The sequence below is a fragment of the Dipteris shenzhenensis genome, chromosome 1 (genome assembly GCF_047967505.1).
Source record: "Dipteris shenzhenensis isolate YYH24624 ecotype China chromosome 1, Dip_SZ_1.0, whole genome shotgun sequence".
Classification (NCBI taxonomy): domain Eukaryota; kingdom Viridiplantae; phylum Streptophyta; class Polypodiopsida; order Gleicheniales; family Dipteridaceae; genus Dipteris; species Dipteris shenzhenensis.
Genome location: NC_141596.1, coordinates 26,135,889 through 26,150,800, shown reverse-complemented (window position 1 = coordinate 26,150,800; position 14,912 = coordinate 26,135,889). Strand labels below are relative to the sequence as shown.

General features: G+C 46.0%; 1 protein-coding gene across 1 annotated transcript in view; it reads right to left on the bottom strand.

Annotated features, from left to right (window-relative positions):
* Window positions 1-14,912, bottom strand: part of LOC147905614 (O-fucosyltransferase 6-like) — a 49,463-nt gene that overhangs the window by 30,284 nt on the left and 4,267 nt on the right. Inside the window, exons 4-5 of the mRNA XM_087380950.1 lie at window positions 3,599-3,675; window positions 3,244-3,332 (exon numbers count right to left, since the gene is read on the bottom strand). Of these exons, the coding sequence (XP_087237076.1) occupies window positions 3,244-3,332; window positions 3,599-3,675 (166 nt within the window). The remainder of the gene's footprint in view (window positions 1-3,243; window positions 3,333-3,598; window positions 3,676-14,912) is intronic.

The following is a 14,912-nucleotide window of genomic DNA, read 5'->3' as shown; positions in this document are numbered from 1 at the left end:
CCCATTGTCCCACATCATTAGCCAAAGGTATTTTCCCTGGGAAAAAGATGATGACTGCAGTCTGAGAGAGCTTCTTTAGAGGATGCACAAGAGAAGGCAACTTCATTTTGTAAGTAGCAACATCCATTCTCTTCTACTTTGTTGAAATTCCTCATTCAACATGTCAAACACATAGGAAGCATCTTCAGATGAAGGGGCTATGGGGGGCAGAGTCTCCCTTGACTGTCTTTTGGATTCTGGAGAGAGCGCCCTCTTTACATAATACTTATTTGTTTCTGTCATTTTGAAGCTAGTCAATTCAATAGAAAGATTCAACGCTGAAATTGCAGTCAGGTAACAAGCTATGAAAAGACGAAATAAACAGATGGGTCAGAAAGTTCAGTCGGGGCAGATAGCAAGCAGAAATGGAATAGACAAGCGGGGCACGAACCAAGCGAGAGAGGGATTAACCAGACAGTACGTGAACTAGACAGGTTGGGTTGAAACCAAGATAGGGGCGACGACGCTGTAGCTGTTGGGCCAGAATAGGTTCAATAAAGCAACGAGGACAACTGGGCACGAGACCTGGACAGAAGGACACGGGACCTGGACAAGAGGGCACGGGAACCTGTTGCGACAAGAATACTTGCAGGAATACTGTCTCACACACAACATACACAGCTCCGACGCACTCACAGAGTAGGCAAAGCAGAGAGAAAACCAAAAACGAGGCGCTGAAGGTGTCTTTAGAGAGCACGCAGGATGGCAAACAGAGACGAAATCTCCCACAAGCAGAGGTAAGGGCTCCGAAAAGGCTGCACACAGTCCAAAGCAAACATGAAGCAGGTCGTCTCTCTCACACACACACCTGCGCGCAGCTCTCTCACACACACACACCTGCGCGCAGCTCTCTCTCACCTTGCGCACACACCATACCACACACACACACTCCCATCTGCCACACACACACACTTTTTTTTTTTTTTGGTAAATCCATGATTATATTATCAGCAAAATTTACATGAGGGTCTCAAAAAACAGAGAGCCTCAACAGGAATTCAAAAGCAAAGAGAAACTATTTCCAGGCATGACTGAGGAAGATCTCCTTGATGGCAAGCATCATAGATAGATTGCCGTAGGGAGAGTCTGAAATATTCATAAGATTGCAAGAACGGATTCCCAAAATATCTCATGTTGTGATCCTGCCATATGGTCCAAAAAGCCCAATATCTGACCCAGTACAAAAATAAAGAGTGATGGACCAGGGTTGTAGGAAGTCTGCCACAAAGCCAAAAATGTTTCCCAAAAGGAGAGTTAGGGAAACGAAGGCGAAGCGACATGGAAATTTTGCATATGAAGGTCTTAGTGCTGGAGCACATCCAAAACAAATGAGGCACCGTTTCAGAAGGGGCCATGCATCGAAGACAAGAAGCAGATGCAATCCTTCGTTGAGCCAGAGTGACCCCCACGGATAAGGTTCCTGTAAGACAACGCCATAGGAAAAGCTTTTGCTTGAGAGGCAATTTGCTCCTCCATAAACTGCGGAGATTCTTTCGCCACCAAGCAAGTGATTTTGCCATATGCCAAAGAGAATTAGCATGTAAGTGAATCCATGGTGACGGCTGGAGGAAAGAGTATGTCGTGCTAACCGTTAGGTCAGAAAGAGTAACAGGACGAGAATTTGAGCCCACCGGGTGTAACTGCCAGTCGTGTAATCGGTCCATGTTAGATAAAGGAGGGATGGGAAGAAAAGGCTGAAGCAATTCAGCAATTTTTCCCCAAATAAACCTGTAATGCATGGCTAGTGGATAAGAAGCCATGGCTTGAGGGAAGGAAAGCATTTGACCAGTAGCATCAACAACATCATTTATACACCTGATCCCCAATTTGCTGAGATTATATGCCCGAATCGGCTCTTGGAGGGCCAATGGAGGATCAAAAACAGCACTCCAGTAAATACTTTCTTGCCGAAGGGAATTGGCATAAGACAAAACGGAAGGGGCCCAATGAGCATGCGAAAGGACCTGTTTCCAATCACTAATAAGTGAAGTAGCAAAAGGGCAACCTGGGATAGAGCCTACAAATCTGCCCAAAATGACCTCCCAAAAATCAGTGATCCATGCACCATGTGCAGTAGTACGTAAGGACGTGCACATGGTTGCAAGCATATGAGTCCATGGCTGCTTCTGACCAAAAAAGGTGAGTAGAAGAGGAATTTTCCTGGCCAAGACATGGTGCGCAATATTCAGCACATTCAATCCACCGTGCATCCTTGGGGAACAGACTTTTGTCATCCTCATAAGTCTTAGAGCTTTAGCAGAAGACTTTGTTTTCCATAACAGTTCCATAGCGTGAGACATAAAGGCAAAAATGTCTTGAGAAGTCCAGTGCATCAAAGGCAAATAATACTGAACATAAGCCATAATAATCGACTGGACAATCCGGAGCCTAACATGGAGTGGCCAATTGGAGAGCTTCCAATAATGGAGTTTGGCATGAAGCTTGTCAAAAATCCACTTTAGATGTTGTTTCCTAGTGATGTGCCAGCCAATAGGGTGACCGAGATGGCGGACCACATCATAGGGCTGCATAATGTGCCCAGGCCATAGAGTATGCCAATCATATGAATGCAAAGGTATGAGGCTAGATTTATCAAAATTAACATTCAGGCCAGCAGCCAAGCCATATGAAGAAAGAGTGTCCATAATAGTCTTCAACTGCTGTGGAGAATTATGTTGCATAAAAAAAGAATCATCTGCATAGGCCTGAGCGATAAAGGAAGGGGCTCCAGGAATCTGAAGACGAGTGAGAAGACCTTGTGCGGTAAGATGATCCAAGTATGAGAGAAGTTGCCACACACACACACACACTAACATCTCTCTGTCTCTACACCTACGGCTATGTCTACGTGACTATGTCTGAGCCCAAGTGTCTGTGCTTGTGCCTCAATCTATTGAGTCTGCATGTGTGATTGTGTGCAGGCATATTGGGGCACACATGTTTCAGTCAATTATTGGCCCATATAGAAGAGAACTACATATATCAATCCTCTATGTCTACCTCATGTTGTTAAGGCCAACAATTGGCCTCTTTCAAGTTTAAGTGTGTCGTAAACCATCAACTTGACAGCTGGTAGCTTTGTTTCTTTCATTCCATCAACACATCCCACACTACCTTCAATAAAAAGTATATAGATCGTGTCCAATATAGTATATAGGTGGACTTTCAAGGGAAGAGTAATCAAAGATTGTTGTGATCACCAACCTAGTGTCCTTCCAAAACGATGTATGATCCAAGCGAGGAACGACCAATGTGGCATTCAAGATCCAAGCAACCACCACAGCATCAATAATCTGAAAGTGGAGCCAAAAAAAAACTCAATTCCATCAAAGTAAAACTACGCCAACTTAAGGGAGAAACATATATGTTGGGTAACATATTAGACAAATAGAAACATACAAGACCTCAAAAAGCATTCGCAATCCTTGCTTGCTAGATTAAGCATGCAGTTCTTTGGGATACATACACTTATGAAAACGACTTTGGAGACAAAGGGACAAAATAGCTTGCAGTCACAGAGGTAAGAAATTGCAAGAGCAAACGCTGTTGAGATTACTACCCCCGTCCTCTGCTGATTTAGCCCTCCACTTGTTTGGATCAAAATATAACCATTCGATTCAGACTCGGAAACTCGCCCTGTAGCATGACATCAAAAATTTGTACCAGTGTTGTTTTCCTTTTCCTCTTGGGAGCCAAGCAAGAAGAAAAGGAAGCAGAAGGGGTAAACAATACCAATCAAAGAAATCTTACAGACGGAAGCACCACAATATCTGCTAAGTGTGAAAGAACGTCATCCACATGTTTAAAAGAAGTAAAAAATGACATCAAAATTTCCTTGAAAGCTAACAAAGAGGAATCTTTAAAACAGAAGAAACTCAACCTACTACTTATCGAGCAACACCTATATAGAGTATGATAAATATTGAAAGTATATTAATAGCTCAAAGCATAACCAACAACATGCAACAAGCCCCCCCCCCTCCTCCTCCTCTCTCTCTCTCTCTCTCTCTCTCAATCCTTAGCCGAGCTTCTCTTGTCGGGGTGTCCATTTTAGTGGCCCACCCTTAGATTTCATTGTATTTTCAATCTCATAGACCCTTTGGTCTTTCATAGACCTTAATAAATTTTATTTCCTCTCTCTCTCTCTCTCTCTCTCAAAAGAACCATAAAAGCAAGATCATATGTACAGGATGGGGGACAGACATAAGGAAATGGTTCAGCAGATGTGGAACCATACTTAACTATGCCACCTGAAAAGGTCAAACTACAGGAATTCCAGTTGTCCTTACTATGCACCCTACAGACTCAATGGCTGACAGTAGAAAGGAAGACCAAGTTAGGATACTACCAAGATCAAATAAATCCTCTATGCTGGTCATCATTCATGAAATCAGATGCCTCTGCTCAGCCATACATCAGCACTCCCATCCCTCTTCTCTATCGCAGGAATATTGCCAGATTCCGCACACGGTCACATACCTTGGCCATAGAGAAAGGAGCTTGGCTGAATTTGCCACGACATGCCAAAGTTTGCAGACTTTGTGATTCACAAACAGTCGAGACAGAGACACATGTAGCCCTACAGTGCCCCAGATATAAACATATCAGGGATGATTACCAGCAGATACTGGTAGACACCACACAGCTCTCATCAGTTCTCTCCACTGCCTCTCCAGCAACGTTGGGGTCTTTTGTCACTCGTCTTTTTTCGTGCCATTAAGAACTTGAAAACTCTTGACCCCTCCACATCGGAGGAGGATTTTTGTACTGAGGATTAGGTCCCATGGGTCATTTTTGGCCCCCCGAGGACAATAATAAATTCTACTTCTACTTCTTCTTCTTCTTCTTCTCTCTCTCTCTCTCTCAACCATCCAAAAGCTTTGAAATGGCACAGCCAAGTACCACAAGGGCCTACACACACACACACACACTTTTGCACACACTATTTCTTGTTTTTTTAAACATTCATAGCTGTCCAAAGTAAAACAGCTACTACTCAGAAACTAAAAGCAGTAATAAAAGACTTCTAGGTGGGCCAGTGGAAGGTCTCCAAGAGATGCGAATCTGTTAGACATCAACATCTCCTGATGTCACATGTGAGAGGGTTAGTGCTTGTGGGTGTGCCCGCCCAGTGTGAGGATAGGTCAGTCCGGAGAAAGGGCCCCGTTGTGGGTATATCCGCCCCCCGTGAGGACAGAGTAGGACAGAGGGCAGGACTTCATGGCTATTCAGTGCCTCTTGCTGGTCCATGTGCTGCCACGATGGCCATGGAGGATCCCGGGAGGGGTGCGGATCTGTGCATGTTGTGCTGCCACAGGACAGCTCCTGGAGGTGCCTCTTATAGGCCCTATATGCAGGCTTTGGAGCAGGGGGTGGGCAGACCTGCAGGTCGGCCACCTTGGCTGAAGAGCAGCCCCCCATAGGCTGGGGGTGAGCCCTCTTTATAGGGCTGTGGGCAGCCCTAGAGGTGGGTCGGCCCACCTAAGCTGGTTGGACCCTACAGCAGGGGGTCGGCCCCCATTCTACATCAGCCGACTAGGGAGGGGGAGGCTGCCTATATATAGGCACCCTTTCCTCCTTGTTTTCATCTTCTGGTGGAGCAGTTCTTCCAGACGTGGACCAGCCCCTTGTGCATCACCTGGAACAGTTCTTCTGGAGCAGTCCTTCCAGCCTTGGGGTGGAGCAGTTCTTCCATCCTTGTTCATGTGTTTTCAAATCAGAGAGGAGGTGTTCCCGAGGGACAGATAGCGAGGAGTGAAGGTACATTGGGCTGTCAGCCCCTTCATCCTCTTCTCCAGCCCTCTCCTTTCTTCCACCTTCTGTCACTGTCTATCCCATTCACCTCTTTCAGTTCAGCTCTCTCCCCAACATGGCGACTTTGTCCGAGATGGTAGAGAACAAGACTAGAATTCCAGTGTTGCCCACATTCCCAATTGACCGTCAGTTGCATGGGCTCAGTTACAGCATCTGGCGGGTGATGATGGAGTCTGTGTTACAGTCATATGATCTGGCAGATTTCATAATTGAGCGGCGTTACCAGACCAAATCCCCTTGCATCCAATCTTGGCATCCTAGAGTAGGAGGCCGAGACCCTGTCTCAGCTCCGGGAACATGTTAATGCAAGGGTAAGATCGCTCATTTTTCTTAACTGTACTCCTCAGGCGATTATAATCACATGAAGCACATGACAGTGGCCAAGAGTATATGGGAGCATTTGGCGTCCCTGTATAATCGAACCTCTTCCATGAGGGTTTCCCAAGAAGTCCAGATGCGGTTGTTGGATGATGGATCCCAAGAAGTCTTCATCGATGCGGGACCATATCAACAAGTTGCAAGAACTTCAGCAGGAGATCCTCCAGGTAGGGAAGTAGTCGAGGACATGGCCATAACTCTTTTGTCCCAGTTATCATCCCAGTATGGGGTCCTCTATTCGTCAGGTGCAGTAGGAAGAGAGTCTATCATCGAGGCAAGCTTTCAGGCAGGACATCGAGCCACCAAGAGTTGTTCCTACTGACTCATGTGGCAGTATGTTACCAGTATGCATTTTGTTTAGACATTATGACCTGGCAGATCGAGAGGGGGTCTCCTAGTGTTCTGTTGCAGCTATTGCCTGATGAGCTGCTGGAGATCTGGATGGATCAGCAGATTGCTGGTGCCGGAGTCCGGACACACTTGATTGATTCTTGTGAGCTGTTATTTGCCCATTGTCCCTGGAGGCTGGAGCATTGAAGTTCATCAACCTGGCGACAATGTACCAATTTGGATATGAGAGGGCGCTATCTAGCTCTGAGATACAGGTGCCCATGCAGGGAAGCTGACCTTGCATGGGTGGCAGCGTTCCAATACCTTCTGTTGGAGTACCAACAGTTGGATTGTTGTACCAAATGACATATAGTACCAGCGCAAGACCAGAGGAGTGTACCTAGCACCTGTGGCCTGGGAGCAACAGTTACGGGTTCCCCGTGATCATGCTAAAGCGCTTCGCGCCAAGAGGGGGCTTCTTTGACATTACCTGATGCGGTCTTCAGCGATGGAATATCACACGACGGATTCCTCCAGTTGTTCCAACGGCACACCCAACTCCCTGGCGTTTGTGTTCCCATCCAAGAGCAAAGAGGGGTGTTAGAGATCAACATCTCCTGATGTCACCTGTGAGAGAGGGCAAGTGCTTGTTGGTGTGCCCACCTAGTGTGAGGATAGGTCAGTCCGGAGAAAGGTCCCCGTTGTGGGTGTGCCCGCCTCCCCGTGAGGACAAAGTCGGTGTAAAGGTCTTCTTACTACTCGTCGTTTCGATCGTGATAAGTCTCTCCACGTCGCAGGTAAATATCACGGGCGATGGCTTTTTTTTATTCCTCCCAGCCAACTCTCAGGGATTTGATGCGTCATCTTACATATATCCATCATTGTTTTTCTTCATCCTTATCCTTGAGACCCACAATTCCCTAGATAGTTCCTGGCCACATGTCTTCATTTTAGGCCCCTTCTTAGATGCATCCTTTTTCACCCCTCTCTTGGAGTTCCTTTAAAAACAATTGCCCCTTGGCAATTTGCACATTTAGATGCACCTAGGCCCTAGCCCTATTAGAACTACCTAGTCAATGCCATTACGCCCTCACCTAGGACCTTGGCAGTTACTTCTCTTGACCATTTAATTACGCACATTAACTATTACAAAAGTTGGTCATCTAAGAGAAAATGCCCACCGATCTATCCGAGGTCATGCTATCTCGGCTAGAGCATAACATTCCTTCCCTCTTCAAGCATCAGCGTCCTCGATGATGAAATCTGGGAACGCTCTCCGTAACTGGTATACGGATTCCCAGGTAGCTTCCGATAGAGGCTGACCATGCCATGCAACCAACACCGTGGGTATCTTCCGATTTCGTATTTGCATTGTTCCTCGGTCCAGGATTGTTGTCGGTTTGCGCCTTGCAATATCCTCTATCTCCTGAAACAAAACCACACCTTCGATTAGTGAGTCACCTGAATGCAAAACTTTCTTTAAGCGCGAAACATGAAAAACCGGGTGCACCTTACACCCCTGTGGCAATTCTAATTTATAGGCTACACTGCCTATTCTCTTTAGAATTAACCACGGCCCACAGTATCGAGGTGATAACTTAGCACACTCTCCTGAAGTCAACGACTTCGAGTGCGAAGGAATTCTGAGAAAAACTTTTTCTCCTTCAAATACTCTTATAAACCGATTTTCATCCGCATACACCTTGGCTCTATCCATAGCCTGGCGGATATTAGCTCTCGCAAGTGCTAGCATCTCCCGCATCTGAACTACAAAGTTCGCGGCACTAGGCACTTTCTGAGGTACTCCAACTATAGTCGGATTGGCTGGTCTATAACCATAGTTCAGCTCAAACGGACTGAACCCGGTAGATGAATGTTTCCTATCATTGTAGGCAAACTCCAACAATGGCAACCACTTGTCCCATGTATGTTGCCTCAATGACACATATGCTCTCAGCATATCCTCTAAAGTCTGGTTGACTCTCTCCGTCTGACCATCCGTCTCAGGATGATCCCTACTACTCATTCCCAACTCAGTCCTTAGTGTCTCAAATACCGCTGTCCAAAAATGACCGGTAAATCTGACATCTCGGTCTGACACTATGGATCTAGGCAATCCATGCAGACGAAATATATGTCTAATGAACAAATCCGCCACTTGCGGGGCACTAACAGACTCTCTAGTTGGAATGAAGTGAGCCATCTTGGTTAGACGATCAACCACCACAAGGATAGAATTATACCCTCCTTGTGTTGCAGGTAGCCCTACAATAAAATCCATGGAAATGCTCTCCCACTTACTTAGTGGTATTTCCAAGGGCTATCACAGTCCGGGTGGCTTCACCCGCTCGGCCTTACTTACCTGACACGAGAAACACCGTGTCACATATTCATGAATATGCTTTTTCATCTTTGGCCAAAAGAAATCTCGCCTCACGAGATCATATGTCTTCTCGACTCCTGGATGTCCCGCACACGGGCTATCATGGCACTGTCGAATGACTCTCTGCCTGAGATCATTCTGATCAGGTACTACAACCTTGCCATTTCTAACTAGCATACCATCCCTTATGGTATATCTTGCATAAGTTTGACCTTTTCTGGATGCCAGGTCATCCTTTTCACTTTCCCCGGGTTTTAACACATGAGCCTTAGACCATAAGCTCTGGACAAACTCGTCCACTTTTTGAGTTTCTCTTATCTTAGTCATTAGAGCACTCTCTAATACCGTGAAACTCAGGTTGTGCATAATGCGAGACAACGCATCAGCTACCTTATTGTCTTTTCCTCTTCGGTACCGAATCGTTAGATTGAACTCTTGCATGAGCTCTGCCCACCTAGCTTGGCGGCCCCTCAAGTCAGGTTGTTTACAAAAATGTTTCAGAGTATCATGATCTACATCCACATAAAACTCTGAACCATACAGATAATGCCTCCATGTTTTCAAAGCATGGATAACTGCATACAACTCCAATTCATGAGTTGGCCAATTCCTTTGAGAGGGAGAAAGCTTCTTGCTTTCAAAGGCTACTAGCCTTCCCTCTTGAAGGAGGACTGCTCCTACCGCAATGCCACTTGCATCGGTTTCTAGGAACAACGGTTTCTGGGGATCAACTATTTTTAACACCGGTCCTAAGACCACAGCTTGTTTTATGGTGTTAAAACTTTCTTGTTGATTCTGTCCCCAAATAAAAGGTACTTTATCTGAGGTCAGATCAGTCAATGGCGATACTATTCCGGAATATCCTTTGATATGCCTTCTATAAAACTGGACAAATCCCAAGAATGATCGCAACGCGGTCAGACTCTGAGGGATTGGCCCAGTTAGTATCGCAGCCACTTTCTTCGGATCCATTTCTACCCCCTGTGGAGTGATTATGAAACCCAAATATTCAAGCCTAACCATACACAGTATAGTTTTCTTCTTATTCACATAAAGACTGGCTTTCCTCAAAGTACTGAACACTATCCTTAAGTGTTCACGATGCTCAGTAACACTTTTACTGAATATCAATATATCGTCAATAAAATGTACTACGAACTTTCCGATATACGGACGTAGTAAATCGTTCATAAGCATGACGAAGGTCGCTGGAGCATTGGTAAGTCCGAAGGGCATTACCAAAAACTCATAATGACCAAACCTGCTCCTGAAAGTGGTTTTATGCACATCCTCGACTCTAATCTAGATCTGATGATAGCCGCACTTAAGATCTATCTTGCTGAAAATCACGGCTCCATGTAATGCATCTAGCAAATCATCAATCCGAGCCATCGGATACCTGTGCTTAACAATGATATCATTCAATGCTCTGTAATCTATACAGAGGCGAAACGTATCATCCTTTTTCCTCTTTAATATCACTGGCGAAGCAAAAGGTGAGAAACTTGGTTGAATCTGCCCCAACTTGAGGTATTCTTCCAGTTGCCTACGCACCTCCGCTTCTTCAGCAAAACTCATTCTATAGGGAGGTCTATTTACAGGTTCTGCCCCCGGGATCAGTTCAATCTTATGTTAAACTTTCCGCTCTGGAAGTAACCCATAAGGTAGTTCATCCCTAAAACATTCAGAGAACTCCTCTGTTATAAGATTAGCCAGCTGGGCCATCTCACCACTTTGCGTAACATCAGTGCTAGCCGAAGAATCATTCACCGACTCTACCGATGCTGTGCAAAGGTACAAAAACTCTACTTGAGCCTTTCTGATTTCCATCACGGAAACCAACGGTCCCTGAGGTATATCTTTTTCACCTCGTAAGACATAAAGCACATCATTCATTTTGAATTCATATACGTGCTTTTTCCAATCAATGGCTGGATTCTTCCTAGAATACCATGCCATTCCCAGGGCTATATCTGCATGAGCAAGCTTGGTCATTTCAAAATCAAGCTTCTCAGCATAGTCCTGAATCCGAAGCTCCAACTGGGTAACCCTTTGGTCCCATACTTCAGTTGAACTTCCATCTGCCATCCTGACTGTGTACGCATAGTCAGATGGACTTGTCTTTAATTTCAGCCTCTTCACGAGTTTGGAGTTAATCACATTGTGAGTTGACGCCGAGTCAAACAACACAATGACATCATGATTGGCCACCTGCCCTTTCATTTTAATTAACTCCGTATCATTAAAGGCTGTATACCCCGTTGCTGCGGGCTTAGATAGGATGTTATCAGGTGCACTCGTCACTAACTTAGCAACAGATACACATAACAAACAAGGTACTAACCTCTGAGAAGGTCCCGCCAGTTGCATCTGCATAATATTTTTGGTATCTAGCCTCCTCATATGTGTGTTTGTGTGTGTATGTTTGGCAGATATGATGCCGGACTATGCTCACTTCTTCTCATACACATGGAAATACACAAAAGAGTTTCAATCCTCCATTATAGCACTCCCTCCAAGGAGGTAGTGCTAATAAATTACTTGATTGAAAGTTTCACATTACACGACAAGAGGTGTCGCTATTGGGCCCTCTGGTCGTTATAACATGCCTGTATCATTTGACTATTGAGCACTCTTTAGTGGATGTTTTTCACTTCTTTTGTTCGTCTTTGTATCGGTCTCTCTAGGATGCCGTGAGAAGTGTAGCGGAAATGAAAGAAATGGAGAGAGAGTACACTCCTCACACACACCCACTGAGAGGGAGAGAAAGAAACAAAATAACTGCAAGTGATCTTTGGCAAAAGCCCCGCAACACCTACGGGAAAACCTTTGCACAACGGGCCACTCAAGAGCCGGGAACATTGCTCAATGACCTCCACAATTGAGCTAAACAAGGATGGAAGAACTACTCCACCCCAAGGGTGGAAGGATTGCTCCTGAGGATGCTTGGAAGAGGCTGGTCCATGTGTCCACCAGAAGATGAAAACAAGGACACAAGGGGGCCTATATATAGGCAGCCTTCCCCTCCCCTTCCCTAATTGACTGATGGAGAATGGGGGCCGACCCCCTGCTGTAGGGGTCGACCAGCCTAGGTGGGCCGACCTACCACTAAGGCTACCTAAAACCCTATAAAGAGGGCTCACCCCCAGCCTATGGGGGTTGCTCTCTAGCCAAGGTGGCCAACCTGCAAGTCGGCCCACCTGCTACTCCAAAGCCTGCAGCTAGTGCCTATAAGGGGCGCCTCCAGGAGCTGTCCCGTGGCACTGACATACCCGCATAGATCCGCACCCCTCTCGGGATCCTCCATGGCCATCGTGGCAGCACATGGACCAGCAAGAGGCATTGAATAGCCATGCAGTCCGGCCCTCTATCCTACTGTTATGCTCTAGCCGAGATAGCATGACCTCGGATAGATCGGTGGGCATTTTCTCTTAGATGACCAACTTTTGTAATAGTTAATGTGCATAATTAAATGGTCAAGAGAAGTAACTGCCAAGGTCCTAGGTGAGGGCGTAATGGCATTGACTAGGTAGTTCTAATAGGGCTAGGGCCTAGGTGCATCTAAATGTGCAAATTGCCAAGGGGCAATTGTTTTTAAAGGAACTCCAAGAGAGGGGTGAAAAAGGATGCATTTAAGAAGGGGCCTAAAATGAAGACATGTGGCCAGGAACTATCTAGGGAATTGTGGGTCTCAGGGATAAGGATGAAGAAAAACAACGATGGATATATGTAAGATGACGCATCAGATCCCTGAGAGTTGGCTGGGAGGAATAAAAAAAAGCCATCGCCCGTGATATTTACCTGCGACGTGGAGAGACTTATCACGATCGAAACGACGAGTAGTAAGAAGACCTTTACATTTGGTATCAGAGCGAAGGTAAGGTAGAACCCGTCGATTTGTGACGGACAGCAGGTGGAGGATCAGGGGATATGTGATGAGCGACGTGCACGATCTACGACAAATTAGGATTGTTGGCTGTCGTGACGAGGAACCCTTGGTAGCGACGTGAGTGTCAAATATATCGACGGAAGCCACGTAAGGAGTCACTTACGTTCGTCCGTTTGGGAAGACAGTCGCAGGTGTGTGATAGACGACAGACATGATTCCAGTATGATTTGAGGCACCAGTTTCAGGTCCTGCTGACGGTCTGAGGTTGCGACAATCTGCTCATCGTAAGACTTCTAAAAGGGAGCGAGTCCCGGGAGATCCTAGCTGAGAGCGGGATAGCGGAGCAGGAGGCGACGATGAAATATGAACCGGAATGACGGCCACGAAAGACCCGAAGTTTTTTCCCAACATCCCTTGGCTTTGTCGATCAGTGCACACGTGATGGCAGACTTCTCACCACTAGATTACGGCTTCTTCGTCAGTTGTTCCCATTCCTAGACCCCGCACACCCCAGATGTGTACGGCAAGCACCGCAAGCATGCCGAGCTACAGCGTCTCCAGCAGCAAATCCGTATGCTAGAGGAGGAATTGCAACTTGTAGAAGGATACCCGCAGGCGTAAAAAATTTACAAAGAGAGATCATAACCGCGAAAGTCAGGAGCGCATGAACTCGGATCGCGTGGAGAATCCAGGAAGCATTTCTTTCGAAAAAAAATTTTGAGTTACAGTTAATTCGTTTTATACAACAGGGATTGTCGTTTATCTTTTCTGTTTTTAAAAAAAAAAAAAACCCCCAACAAAGGAAGGGGGGGGGAAAAAAAAAAACCCCCATCTTCCACTGTGAACCTATGGAAGCAGAAGGACAGAATTCTAGAGTGAATCCTAGTGAGTCTAGAGTACAGTCTACACAACAGATGTCACATCAGGCAACACCTACATTGATTGGTAGGATTTCAATATTAGAGGATGCTTTACAGCAGATTATGAACCAACAACTTCAAGTGAATGCTGGTCAAAATGAGATTAGGGAGATGGTGCAAGCCTTGTCGGCTAGACCGTCTAGGATTGATAAGGGCAAAGCTCTAGCTGAGCCAGAGCCCAGTGTACATTCCTTAGGGCGCGCAAGGGTCAAAGTACCTAATATCGCTAATTATAGACCGGAGAAGTACGCCGGTCGGATGACCGAGCGCAGCTCTGATGTGATCGAGGTTTGGTTGCACAAGTGGGAAGAAGCCTTCGCCATTTGTGAGATTAGATCCGATCTAAAGAAAATCCGCGAGGCCACACACCTATTTATTGAGGCAGCGGACAGATGGTGGATAAAGCAACAGAAGGATCAAGTTGCTCCAACCACCTGGGAAGGGTTTAAAGCTATATTCAAGAAACACTTTCTTCCACCTGATGAAGAATCCCGAGCTTGGGATGCTTATAGAAATCTTCGTCAGAGGAGCTTGTCAGTGGCAAAGTACACTGACAAATTCAGGGAATGTGTCATGAAAATAACCGACCCTCTCCCTATGTCGGTTCAGTTAAAAGACTATATCTATGGACTGAACGACAAGATCAAAATGGAAGTTCGGGCTAAATATGTGACTACACTAGATGAATCTATAGTAGTAGCCCTGAACTATGAGGATGCAAGAGGTAGATCTGGTGGATTTGTGCAGGCAGGGACTCAGTATGAGCACCCGAGAAAAGGGGGATTTCAGAGGAAATGGGTTTCAAAGACAAGTGTCTCGCAGCCAAGTGGCCAAACCAAGCAGGTGAAGCCGGTTGAGGGACCAGTAAAAACAAGTACCACCGTTGGGGTGAAAAGGAAAATAACTCCAATGGCAGCCCGAGCTTGGTCAAAGTCCTCGTTGACCCCTGAACAAAAGGAGAAAGCTAGGAAAGAAGGATTGTGCTTCGGCTGCCTTCAGCGACATCAGTGGAAGGATTGTCCACTGAATAAAGACCGTCGCACGGCTAATATGATAATATCTGAATGCGACGTAGAAATGCAGGAGAGTCCCAGTGCGGAACATATGTGTACACTTGCTTCATCAATTTCTAGAAGACCCTTCATTTGGTCCCATTGAC